The sequence below is a fragment of the Rhodamnia argentea genome, chromosome 9 (genome assembly GCF_020921035.1).
Source record: "Rhodamnia argentea isolate NSW1041297 chromosome 9, ASM2092103v1, whole genome shotgun sequence".
Lineage (NCBI taxonomy): Eukaryota > Viridiplantae > Streptophyta > Magnoliopsida > Myrtales > Myrtaceae > Rhodamnia > Rhodamnia argentea.
In genome coordinates this window covers 23,117,502-23,131,777 of record NC_063158.1, presented here as the reverse complement: position 1 = coordinate 23,131,777, position 14,276 = coordinate 23,117,502, and the positions used below count along the sequence as shown (strand labels likewise).

Sequence of the window (14,276 nt, the reverse complement as noted above, 5' to 3'; positions counted from 1 at the left end):
ATTAAAGTTAGAAACTGCAACAGAACACATAGTCACATTGAATCATTAACCCATAATCGCAACAATTAGGACATGATTCGAAAAGTCATAACTACTGCATGTGAACCGAAGAGATGTCTCACTAATGTTGAGCCATTAATAACCTATAATTGCAACAACTGTAACAATTATAGTAACCAAATATATGCCATCGCTATAACTAGGCGAAGCATAACCTAAAACTAGATGGCTTGTACATCTTCTCCCATCTCTTCGCCGGACTACTGTAGGAAGACGTTCGATGCCCGATAAAGCTCTTCCTTGGGAAACAATCGAGGCTGAATTGGCCAGACCAGTTCTTGGTTGCAAACTCCCATGGCTTCGGTCCTGGTGTCTCCGGCAAATGCCTAAGGGGCTTCAATTTGGGGACCAGCGGCGGGATGACGAGTGCCTTGTGGATGTCGTGTAGCATGTCCGTGTCTGAGTCGTAGTGGTTGGAGGAGTTGAAGAACATGTAGAACACTTTCAAGCACGAGAGGTGCAGCATCCTGCTCGGTCCCGGCAAGTCGGAGTGCTCGTCGAGGACGTGTTGGAGGAACTCTTTCTTCTTCTGGTTGATCAGCAATTGCACAAATTTGATGGAGTCCTCAATGTTGGCTTTGGGGTTTTCCTTTAGGTAGAGTAGCACAAAGTTCAATTTCCCTTCCTTTTCTTCTTTCTGTGATTAGAGAGAGACAAATAGGAAATTGGTAAGAATTTGTGTTGCTGTTATAACATTACAGACCTGTCATTGTAGTTGAATTCTTTTATGACAAAAAATTGGTATCTTCTAATTCCAAATAATTGAAAAAAGCATCTTGAGATCTTCATACACATCAGATCGATTATAAACAGCAAGGTATTTTTCAAACTTAGATCCTCCAAGTATTCTCTTTTATTTGGACACAATAAACTTTCACGAAACTCTAAAGAAAATGATGACATTTACCGACGATAGATTAGATGTTCAATAATGGAACATTAGTTGTTTAATAGTCAAACATGAATGAATTATTCATTCAACGGATTACCTTTGTGTCGGCACTTTGGTAGTAAAAGTTAAAAAAAGACTCAACATCATCCTGGATCTAAAAAGTACAGCCCAATCCGGATCAGGACCTCGCGAGGACTATGAATGGCATTGCCGGCCTTAGGTGACCTCAGATTCGAGTTGCCCGAAGGCAGCGATGCTGGATCTGGGCTCGGAGTGTCGAATCCAACATCCCAAGCCCGGATCCGAGTCGCGACTGATGGAGAGAGATGGAGGGGGATCGTGCTAGAGCTTCTAGGCTGGCCAACAGCGATGACGGGCGGGAAGGACAAGGAGGCTCTACGGAGGCAAACCGTGTAGTGGAGCATCGAGCCCGTCGGAACTAAACCTAGTCCTATCATGTTTGCTAGTAATTCATCCTACTTTTAGATGCATACTCGAAGGATTCGGGATGTACCCCATAAGTAAAAAGGAATGCAAAATATGAGAGTTCATCAAAACTTTACCCGGTAGCTTTGGATGTCATTGAGCAACCGAGTGATGACCATGAGCAACCGAGTGATGGGATGGCAGGGATCGGGCCACAGCTGATGCAATGCGGTCGCGGGGCTTGTGAGGCACAAAGATGGAAGGACTGTGGTGTGTGCTCCAACCGACACCATGCCCACGTCGAGGTACTCGTATGTCGGTGGCGCGCCTCCGCTTCTGCTCCACTTCGCCTCCGTCAGCCATGACTGGAATGTCTCCCCCCACTGTCAAACCAAACAGACGGTATTCTTAGCAGAGATGAAGAAAGAGAAGTATAATATAGGATCATGAGACGTACCATGCGTCGAAGATTTTCCTTGACGTCCTTCCCCGATTGTTGGAAGCATTTAGCTCGGAAGTTGGTGACAAGATCGTCGAGGGCTTCGAATATGGTCTTGGCGTGCCCGCTCAATCCTTCACCGTCCCACCTAATATAATGTCCGTCGCCCAAAGAAAGAGGCGATTTTAAGGGTAACTAATCGATGAAAAAGCAGTCGGCGACAATAAGTATACCTTTGAACCGCATCGGTAAGCTTTTCCAGATCCTCTAGTGAACCTTCCATGTCGAAAAAGTCGTCGGCGACGGTTAGTATGATCGCGCTCTTGGCGACCAGCACTCGCACATCGGAGTTGCAAGGCAGATAAACTGAAGCGGCGACAGCGAAATAAGCGTACGTTGTCTTCTCTCGACCGAACCCCATCTTGCTAAGTCCGGTTGCTCCCGACCACCTGAACTCATCCATTGCTTAAGAGTCAATAGGAATACGTACTTGCTAATTTACAATCAATCATTGTACTTTTTGCATGCATACCTTTTGACTACATCAAGTTCCATCCTGTAAACAGATTGTCTCAATACAAAGTTCTGCAGAGCAAGTTGCACTATATCTTGATTATGAATCAAAGATGACCTAATGAATCCAAAGAAAAGCAAAAACTTAATTGCATGTTATAGCATAGTAAAAAACAAGATTATAATTTTTATGGTAGAGCATAATGGACCGATCAAACCAAGAACTAGTCGGATCAGCCGGTTTGGTTCAATTTTCGATTCCGAAAAATTGGAACCGGTTATGGTTTGTCCGATCCCAAGACCATTTGGGCCAGTTCCTAATTCCAGGGTGGGACCGGACCGGATCGGACCGGGAACCGATCACTCTTAATTACTTTCTTTTTTAGACATTAATACCTATGGCAAGAAAATTTTCCCATCCATAGTACACAAGCATCTCTTTCCTCCAACCACGTCCTATGTTCCAGGTGGTCTAGGCGAGCCATCCACGGAAGACCCAGTTCGTGCTCAATCTACATGGATATTTCAAAGTGTTAACATATATCATAACTCGTTTTAAAGAACGAAAGGAAGTTTCGAATATTTACGCTAACCATTCTGCGATGACTCGACGAGACGATGCTTTCATCTCTCGTTCCTCCGAAAGCGATTTTCTCGAGAAACTTCTTCGAGAAAGCTCTCGCTTCCTCGAGTTGACGTTCACCAGGCAGCATAAGATTGCTGGCTCTATAAACGTAGAGAAGCACGCTCGAGAAGTGTTCATAATGCTTTTCGACGCGATCTCGGACTTCTTCACGATCTAGGAACCAACAAATGCTTGCTGCAAAATGCAGAATACAAAATATCATCCACAACAGACCCCAAGGAACTGATTGAGGAACTTATAAAGTTTGCAACTCGTACATGGTGATACACTATAACCATGCATGCGCAAAAGCCAGAATTCCAAGCAATCTTTGTATAGCTCGGCGGCGATCAAATGAATTGATTTCGCGATAGGTTTTTCATGCTTGTAGTTCCTGAAAAAGCAAATGTTAGTAGGCTTAAATTAATTAGAGATGTCTCTCTGTCTTTTTTTTTTTTTTTTCCTAGGGAACTTTTACCAACCGATAGATTTGTGCCAAAATTTCATCCTTCTCCCGGTCAAAGTACTCGGTCAACCCCAATCTCACCAGTTGATGAACCATGGAGAGTTTTGGAAGCTCTTCATCCACGAGATAGAGAGATGGAACTGCTTTAATCATAAAGAAAAGCCAAAAGATATTCAAGGGTTAAGAATGGTGTAAAAGATAAATAAATAAATTTGGTAAATTAATTTTCAAACATAGACTGATATGTGAGGTTTTGTGGGATCACTGCCAACTTTTCTAAAGTGATTTAATATTTAGTAACTCTGGCACTCCCCACACGCTTAGTTCAATCTTTTTGCCTAGTATCATGCGTTGAAATATTTTGTTTGAGAGGCAAATAGGAGCTTGAAAAGATTCGAACTCGGGACCTCCTACTTTGATAGCATGTGAGATTTTATGGGATCATTACCAACTATTGTAAAATCTTAAGTGAAAGCGTGATTTGAATTCTGTTTAGGTTCCAGTCATCTAGCATTTGAAGTCTTGTCTCATGCCAAACACAGCCTAGTTAATCAAAAAGCATGATTTGGTTTCCACCTGAAGTCCCTTCACAAGGATGTGAAAGGTTTTGCTAATCGAATTATCAATATCTTCGGCTCTGCGTATATGGCCCATATTTGCTGAAATTTTTTAAAGTTTCTGTTCCTATGTGTGCAGCTGGCTTCCAGCTGGAGGCCATAGAAGAGGCCGCAAAAGTTTAGCCAAAAGAAGCAAAAAAATTGAACAGAAGTTGACGCATTCTTTTTCTTTGTGACACCTCATATAAATTATTCCAGTGATCCCGATATATGATAGTTACATGAAGTCAAATGAATCACAATCCAGAAGCTGACGCATTCTCATTTTTTTTTTCGGTGACACCTAATGTAAAAATGACCAAATTTAAATGATCCCGATATATGACGTTTTCGTCAACTCAAATTAATCACCACCCATCAATTGCTATGATTATTTCTTTCTCTTTAAAAAAAAAATGAGAATATATTATTTTCGTGAAACGAACTAGTCATGGATACAAGATCGTCATACTTCAAAAACATCTAAAAGTCTTTTGAACCGTAGGGTTCACTCACCGCCATTAGAAGCACAATTTGAAGCAAGAGATTGAAGATAAGCCAAGCATTCTTCGTTCCCGGTGGCCAGGTAAGCACCCGATGTTGCAGAGGGTGATTGAAACAAAGAGCCGTCGCCGTCCAGATGCTTCAATATGCTTTCATGGCCGACTTTGTATGTCGGAGGCAATGCCTCAAGATACGATAACAACGGGTAATATTGGTTCTGGTCCGCAAGTTCTTCCCTGCAAAAAGGCCAAAACCCTAAAAAAGTTATGATTGCATCTCAGGTGGAAGAAACATAGTTGGGGGTACTTGTCATTCAGAAATTTGTTTTTTGGTCGAACTTGTCATTCATAATTTAACTTTTATTATTTCAGGCTCTGACTATTCTTCAACTTTTTACAAAACAAAAAAAGGAAAAAAAAAAAAACATCATGAATCCTAAACTATATTCACTGTGAAATCTTTATTCTACTTTATTTTTTGTGATACCAAAAACTTCAAACTTATATTCGTGTGAGATATTTCCTTGAATTTTTTTTTGTGACACCAAAAATCCAAAACTGTATCCATTGCGAGACATTCACTTCAAATTTTTTTTTTTGTAACACTAAAAATACCAAACTTGTAAGTTTGTGACACAATTACCTCCAATTTTTAGGTAAATGTGTCACGCGAATATAAATTTAGAATTTTTGATGTCACAATAAAAAAAATTACTATAAATGTGTTACACTGGTACGGATTTAGGATAAATGTGTTACATGGATACAAATTTGGAGATTTTGGGGCTTTGCCGAAAAAGAAAAGCATGGCATAATTTTCGACCAATAGAAAAAGGGAAGTATTAGAATTACGCTTCGAGAACCCGTTGTCGATCGCTGAATAAATCAGCAATGGCACGTTCTGTGCTCTTGGGGAATACGATCTCCAAACCAGCAGCACGTGCCAAATCAACCATTCCAGGCAAGACGATAGCGACCCGACGAGGAAACTTTCCATCCTTGTTTCTTGTAAGAAGCAACTCCGCATTTTCATGGATGAAATTTAATCCTGAAATGTGAAAAAAACAAAATCCAGAAAAATGCGTAAGTATTGGAGAAGAGTCTGTGAGGAACTATGGGAACTGTTGCAATTCAATAAGGAAACAAATATAACAGTTACTTGATTTCTTAATATTAGAGATTTCATGGTCGTGTTGACTTAAGTTCGACTTTCGTTGACCATGGATTGACTTTGTTTTGACTAGAAAACCATGGGTTGAAAAGTGAACAGAGTCACCTGATGGAAAGTTAAATAGGGAGTTTAGTGGAGTGATCACAAAAGTAGTCTACTCACTAAAGAATATCCTATCCTAGAAGGAAGAAAAACTATGTTGAAAGTATAGAGAAAGATAACAAGGATCTGCACTTGTTTATAAACTCTCTTGCGGATGGGTAAACCCCAGAGTAGCTATTTTTTGGATTCCTTAGAATTTGTTTTTCCTGTTTGAAGGGTATTAAGATGCCACTGTGTTGGGATATTTTATCTATCTCTTGAAGAAAAATGATATGTGATGGTCATATTTCAACGTTTATTCGAAGGTGAAGCACACTGTACCTTTCTCTATCAAAGCGGAACCAACATGCCACTTTTTGAGCGCGACCATGCAAACAAGGGTTGAAGCAAGGCACTCCACTCCGTCGGACATTTCATGCCCGTTGTTATCATAATCTCCCCAAAACCCTTCTTCATTCTGATCGTGGAGCACCCAATTCAGACATCCCTCAAACATGGGATCATCGTGTCGGCGAGGATCGGGAATCATCGCCAACCATGCTGTGTCGTATGGTGAAGACGAAAGGAACGAGTGCGAGCCCTTGTCATGGAGGAGTGCCTGTCTCTTGATCGTATTGACGAGAGATTGAATCGAGGGCTGTTGGGACTCCATGAAGTTATGGGTGGGAAGAATTTGGCTTTGCTTCTTCGAATGGGAGATTGCATGAACCATCTAAGGTCTATTTATGCATGATCTTGAGCCAGTTCCTTCTAGAACCTGTCGTGTCAGAAACGTGAGTCGTGAGCATAGAACTAAGGTTTGTTGCATGCCATCTCTGACCTAGGTCCGACAAGTATTTGAGGCTCCAAACAAACAGGGATTTTTCTTGTCCTGAAGAGGAAAAGAAAAAATTGTACTCTGAGGTAGCACTTGAATAACGTGTGAGACCTAGGAAGTATTGGAATGGAATTGATGATAGAGTTTGTTTGGGAAGTGCAAGACAGGACCCCAAAATTGTTACGGCTTTGTTACAAGGGAGATTACTAAGAAAGAATTTAATTTGAACCAATTAACATAGATCTACTTAGGCATAGAAGATATCTAAAAATAAATTTTCACTCAAAAATTTAAACTATTAAATTACGAGTTGACTGTATAAGTTAATTGCTCTAGAAAAATCGATCCAACAAACCCTATTTTCGTGTTAGGCCAACTCTTTCCTCAAATCCAAAGTCAGGTATCCATTAGCACTGCACCTTGTTGTCCTGCAGGTAACCTCCATTATTGCTGTCTGTCGCACCTATCATTGGAGGGGTAGAGAGACGGGTTTCTAGGATTTTGCCTATAATCTCTGATAAACTAAGGGGCGCTTTGGTTATTAAAAAAAAATTTCTTAAAAATAATCGTTGTAACACTTACAAAAATAAATAAACAAGAAAAAGACATCATTTATGAAATATATAGGCATAATTGTTGCTGATGATAAAAATATAAAACCCTTTCAAAGGAAGAGGTATTTTTGCTTTTTTAGTTTTTTTTATTCAAAATATCTATTTAGAACACTTTCTTTATCTAAATGTGTTTGCTTATAAAAGTAGTATATATATAAAGGTTGCACATATCCCATAGGTACAATCTTTGAATCAATGAAAAACATTTTCTTACGTATCCGTATAAATCGATATTATTACATTCCAATTCCTTCCCGATACCTCTCAAGGAAAATCCCAAATTGGATTCCAAATTGATGAATTAGTGTGAGCTTATTCTAAAAAATATATCAAGTGATACAAAAGATCATTTTCTAAATTTCTTTTTTTCAAATCTTTCATTTTTCGCGAAACAAGCACACCCAAATAAGCCACATCGTTCTTCCACATGATGGTAATAAAATTAAAGCACAGCTATGCACAATATAAAAGTAACAAGACCTTACAAGGTCATGCCAAAATATTAGTTATGCTTGATTATGATCTACTTTGTTTGAATATGATTCACTAATTAGTTGCTAATTTCATGTATGTTGTGAAGCACTCTTATATTGTGCAATGGCGGCGGAAAAATCATTACACAAGTGAGGTTTCGGCACTGATATGTATAAATTATGTTGTTTTGGTGACCGTGTTCTGGTGATGTACCTTATATAAATCAATTTTCCAAAGTAGTTTCATATATCTTGCCTAGGTCCAAAAGTGATTTCTCACATCGCCTTCAAAAATCAGTGAATGAAATATATTTTCTTTTTTAACAAAAAAAAGAATATTTCTTTAACGACAAAAATGTTTAAACATAAACTATTATCAATTATGAGATATATTCTATTGATTGATTTTTCTAATTAGTAAAAGTGATTATTTTAGAGATAACGTTTTCCAAATCATTAATGTTTCGCGAGGAGGTAAGGCTGTTCCAAGGATTTCTGGAGTGGTAGGACCAGCAAATATTCAAATAAAAGGACACTAAGTGATGGAAATTTACGTGTCGTGATTCTAGCACTTCATAACTTATGATCCTGGACAAGTTACGGTCCCCGCAATTTTTGTCTAAGCGCTATCTCTTATTTTAGTACGCCAGAAGTAGCTTAGTACGCATGGATACTCCCATCACATGATAGATTTTTTTTTTTTTTGTCAGACATCACATGATAGTTTAAGTTGGAAACATATGTTTAGTTGTTGACCACCTCACATTTCGTGAATTTCCAAACGATTTGGTCGCAGACGTTTTGTGCGACATGTCGAAATATTCTTAAATCTCATCACTGAATGAGTACTTCAAATTAAAGTTTGCATCCAATTTTCTTTTATCAAAAGGAAAATTTTCATTTTACTTGAAAGAGAAGTACACAACTTCAAGATAAATATGCAAGTTAAACAAATCAAGTAAATTTGATAGATAAATTAACTTGGTATAGTCTGTAGAGACTCGCTCATTACACAAAGATAGGTCTATCATAACATCAAAACACAACTGGCGGCCCATTACTGAATTTTGCAACATCATAGATGAGCATACGCCAAAATTTCTCGCTTCGATAGTTACAGCTTTGCCTAAAGACAATGTGCGCCTAGATTTGACGTCCCTAGTACCATCACCGTATAAAGACAACAACAACACCGAAAGTTTAAAAAAACATAGAAAATGTCATGTAAATCCCAAATCTATTTTGAGATATGAATAGAAGAGTATCTAAATCCAAATCTAACTCTAGATCAGAAGAGAAGACCTGCAAAAAAATCACAACATTACTTTTAGATAAATTGATTGCTAAAGCGAGAAAGGAGCCTCGCTTGACTAAATGGAGAAAGCACTAGAGTTGGAGCAAGCGAGATTCGGAATAGTAGATTCTTCTAAGGCGCTCGCGTTTGAACTTCTAAGCTCATCGAGACAAAACTCTCCACGTGGAGGAAGTCAACGGGGTCGTCCATGAAATCAACGAAGAAGTCTTAAAAAAGATGCCCCCGCCCATCATCGAGGCTGGGCAAGGGCTCGCACTAACTACTAGACAAGGGTCGCGAGCCCTTGCCCGGTGGCCAGCGGCTTCCTGTCACCCCTAACAAAAAAAAAAAAGAAAAGGAAAGGACAAAAGAAATCATTAAAAATTCTAAATAATTAAAAGTTTACAAAATATTATTAAAAAGAGTTACTACCACAAAGAACCCTAACCGGTACACTTATGATAAATTTACTCAACATTATTATTTTGACCACAAAAAACTTCAAATTGCCACATCTGTGATAAATTTACCTTAAATAATTTTTTTGACCACCAAAAATTTCAAATTGGTATATTTATGACAAATTTACACCAAGCTAATTATTTTGACTATCAAAAACTCCAAAGTGGTACACATGTGATAAATTTATCATATGTTAATTTTTATTAAATTGGATTAATACCACAAAAAGCCTCAAATTAATACACCTATGAAAAATAGAGGGTAAAACCCCCAAACGTGTATATCCGGCAATTGCTAAGTGTTATCCAACTCAACAATTTGAAGATAAAATTTAACAAAAGCTAACAGAGGGCAAATTTGTCATCATAGATGTACCAGTTTGAGGTAAATTTATTAAAAGTGGATCAGTTTAGGGTTTGTGATGGTCAAAAAAATAATTTGGATAAATTTATCACATGTGTATCGGTTTGAGGTTTTTCGTGGTATTAATCCTATTAAAAATTTGCCATGTTAACGTCGATAGGCCAAATGGATTGAATTGAAATAATTGCAAAAGGTTTAAAATTCAATTGGTAAAAAAAAATTTTTTAAAAAATTGATATAAATATAATAACTTTAAGATTTTGTTGATAATTTTTCCGAGAAAGGGAGAGAGACGGGAAGATAGCGGCCTCAGAAAAGTCCCTGCAAAAAAAGGGGGTTGGGCGGGCCTTTTTCGGAAGGACAAGAACCCCAGAGTGTACGGTGAGCTTTTGCATCCAAATTGAAGCTCTGGCCCAAGTGGGCCTACTTTGACGTAATTTAAGGTTCAGAATTACCTCAGTCGACGGATACTCCGTCCATGCGTAGTACTTGTGGAATGGAAAATTAACATGAATAGTATTTGAATTTTAGCTTAATGTGTAATGAGATCTCTAAATTCTTAATTTGATCAATATGGTCCATGAACTGTTGCCGAATGTGCCATGTGGTTCATGTACTTTTAGTACATATTTAATTTAGTCTTTGAATTGAATGTAAATGTTTGATGTTGCCAATTGAGCGATTTTATATAATTCAAGGACTAATGTGAACACATACCAACAGCTCTGGACCATATTTAACAAACTTAAAGTTCATAGATCATATTGCACCTTGTGCTAAAGTTTAAGAATCATATTGAACAAATTATAAGTCTAGATACTACAATATACGTTAGACCAAAATGTAGGGACTACTTGTGTCGCTATCTCTATATGGAAATAATTGATACTAAACGACGAAACGACGGCCGATTTCTTAGATTTTGGTGGGACACTGTCGAAACAATTGCAGCAATGGCGAGATGCTCTCATGATTCTATTTATCAAATGCAGCGGAATCGCCGACAATGGTGGACCTAGAATTCACATACCATTGACTTTCATGGTGCTTACATGAGTTGTACGAGTACCTCTTAGCACCGAAAAGGAGACTTAAGACGGGAAACTCTGCATGAAAACGAAATCAGTTCTGTAACTCTGAAAGCTTTTATCTCGACAAAAGTCACACGTAACAAGTTTCTAATTCCGGGTCGTAAATCACAAATATCAATAGTGCAGTCATAAGTTTGGGTAAAGATGGCTAACAAATTTCAATCTTAATCACATGTGTCAAAGATAATTAAGTTAGTTCTATTGATTCTCTATATTATGAGATTGTGCGTATGTCTCCATGGATTGTGCATATTCTTGACTGATCGCACCTAAGTATACCTTGCATCTAACCTCCTTTTTTTTTTTTTTTTTTTTCTGCTGATAACTGCTAATAGTGCACACCTGAGTACACATTTGGAGCATAGCTTGCATCTCGTGTCATTCTCTTTTCAATTACTACGGATATTTCTGTATTCAACATTATTCGTCTCTTCTGGTGATGATTTCGTAGCCTCTCACGCAGCCATGTCAACCTGCTATAGCATAGCCTGTCACGCAACCACGTTAGCATGCCATGCTATAGCGTAGCTTACCATGCACAGAAATATACATAAATTACACAATTTTTTATCCCACGTTATTCTTATCTATTAGTTTGTAATAATAAAAAGATAAGAGTTTACGCAATTGGTATGTATCGCTCATCAATCTTCTATCCAAGATTACATGCAAAAATGAATCCCTCTCTTAGATGCACCATGATCGACATCTACACGTGAATCTTTGCCATTAACTGTACTCAGGTGCGGCGCCGCAATATGTTTGCCATCTACACGTGAATCTTTGTTATTAAGTGTTCTCAGGGGCGGCGCCGCGATATGTATGCCAACTTCAAAATTTCCATCCTAATATGATTATTTTCTTGGAAAATCAATTTCGTTCTCATAAATATGTAATCTATGACATCACTCGGCCAGTCATATAATGATCTTGACCCTAAGATTTCTCATAAATTAATAGGAATTAACGAGATCGAGACATGAAAAAAATATTCCATGTGCAACAAAAGCAAGAAAAATAATCAAGGTGTTATCTTCTCAAGTGAGATTTGATTCACCAACTGCTAATTCTCTGGTTTTCTGTTCTTTTGAGCCCCAAAACAAAAAAGGAACTGAAACATGTTTGTGTGCTTTAATTGATTTTTTGTTACCCGGAACAGAAATAATAAGTGAAAAGAAGTAGTTTTTTTTGTTTCTAGGAACAAAAAGAGAAACAATGTCATTTTAAAGAAAGGCTCGCGCTATTTCTAATCCCTATCGCATTGGTTTGACTATATTATCCCTTGTGGATCCTACTTTTAATTTAAGGTTATTTCTTTCATTTTTTTTATTTCCTTTTGTTTCAATATACTAAAAGACAAAATTGCCCATTCTCCTCTAAAATAATATTTATTAAGATTAAATATGGGGCCATTTGAGATCATTTCTTCCTTCTATTCTTGTTTTCTTGATTTTTCCTTTTCTTTTCCATTTGGAACAAAATCACTGTTCCCATCTTTCAACAAAAATAGTTTATTTAGTATATAGCTAACGTATTATTGTGTTAATGAGTTGATATTTCTCTTGTTTTGTACCAGGAACTGTTATTCAAAATATAACCTAAGCATAAGTAAGGGTGAAAAAGAACCATTTACCAGTTTTTGTATGCATTTTGTTCAATTATATTAGGATGCACGTATGAGTTGTGTTAGAGAAGTCTCACATTGGAGCATTAATGTGGTCCGGAGCAGCTAATATATTCAAGTTGGCCTATAACTCATTGGCTTAAGTGTTTGAGTGAATGTGAGTCGAACCGAATATGTTAATAGGCTTGGACTTGGGTTATCTGTTGCTAAACTTCCCGGGTAAAGGTATCGGACTTCTGCTATGTGCTTCCAACAAATGATATCAGAGTCAATGGTTAATTGGTGACCTACTCCTAATATGTATCGGTGTTTGGTGAATATCTCAAGAAAGGAATCTAGTTACCAACGCTGTTTCCGAGCCGGCGGACGTTGTGGTGTAGCAATGCGGACTCGATGGACATTGATGGAGATTCAAGTTGAGATATCTTGGTGCAAAAGGATACCTCAATTAAGGAGAGCAAACCTAACATTGGAGCTCACAAGTGAGGAGGAGATTGTCGGAATGAACGTGTGAGTTGTGTTAGAGAAGTCATACATTAGATAATTGATGTGGTGTGGAGCAGTTAATATATCCAAATTGGCCCATAATTCATTGGCTTAAGCTTTTGAGTGAAAGATGGTTCAACTCGATATGTTGGCGGGCTTGGACTTGGGCTCCCTCTTGGCAATCTTCCCGAGTGAAAGTATCGGACTTTTTATGCGCGCTCCCAACAAATTATAACATTAATATGTGTTATTACATTGTAGTCCGTGTATTTTAACTACTCAATTTTAATTTTATTCGGTGAATGCAGTAGTCATATAATCATTACTTTTCATGCCATCATTGCATGATGTTTTAAAAGATACTTTAAAAAAATTTAAAATATGACAAAGTTAAGCACATAAAAAATCTAAAGATCCTTCACTATCATACAAAATACATTAGAAAATGCTCCCTAAACATTATTATGTAGAATACTATCTTTTCCTTTATTACAACTATAATTAGCTGTTGATAAGAATTATGGCAATTATAATCGCATTATAAGATAACACATTTAGACCATTTGTACACACATATTTTTTGTGAATTCTAAATGCATCATAATTTTATAGAACCATCTGTGAAAAGAAAATTTTGCCCTAACTACAAATGTACTGCAATAATGCTTGGCTTCCCTAGAAAAGGCTACTCTCTGGAAAAAAAATTATTGCACCCGAATGAGACAATAAATTTTTTTAATTACATTAATGAGAAGTAATTATTTACTTCAAATAAATATATATCGACGAATAATTTTGGGTAGTTTTATCTTTTAGAAGATTGGAAAATAAAATGGAGGAAAAGAAGGAAAGAAATAATATTAAATCAATAATGAGATCCGTAAGGGATAATATAGTCAAATCAAAGCGATATGGGGGTGTCAGAAGCCGATAAGTGAGTGAAAATAGTAAGAGTATGAAAAGAACCTTAATGTATATTGATGCTTGTCTTTACAACCATGAGTCCACAGCCCGTCATTGCCTCGCCGTTGGTCGCCGAACGCAGTCGCTGGTTGTTGGTCGCCAATCATCGCCATCGCTGTTGCCATTGCCGCTATAGGCCACCGCCGCCGTCGGTTGCGGTTTGACATTCATCATCGTAGCTTGACGGTCTTGTTGCTTCCACTAAAATTTTTGTAGTTAAATAAAAAAATTGAGAATAAAATTTTTTAGGGTCATACAAAACGCATTTATGTTCTTTTTCTATTTCGGGAATATAA

General features: G+C 37.5%; 2 protein-coding genes across 2 annotated transcripts in view; one reads left to right on the top strand and one right to left on the bottom strand.

Annotated features, from left to right (window-relative positions):
- The window catches only part of LOC115739662 (equilibrative nucleotide transporter 3-like), a 469,706-nt gene that overhangs the window by 427,896 nt on the left and 27,534 nt on the right, over positions 1 to 14,276 (top strand). The window lies entirely within an intron of this gene.
- On the bottom strand, positions 77 to 6,443 carry LOC115739675 (S-linalool synthase-like). Its single transcript, XM_048285721.1, has 12 exons — positions 6,115 to 6,443; positions 5,376 to 5,568; positions 4,534 to 4,760; positions 3,438 to 3,564; positions 3,234 to 3,349; positions 2,924 to 3,150; positions 2,727 to 2,842; positions 2,350 to 2,448; positions 2,051 to 2,266; positions 1,836 to 1,965; positions 1,516 to 1,761; positions 77 to 697 (listed from the first exon to the last, which is right to left on the bottom strand). The coding sequence occupies exons 1-12, from the start codon at positions 6,320 to 6,322 to the stop codon at positions 200 to 202; spliced, it is 2,403 nt and encodes an 800-aa protein (XP_048141678.1). The 5' UTR covers positions 6,323 to 6,443; the 3' UTR covers positions 77 to 199.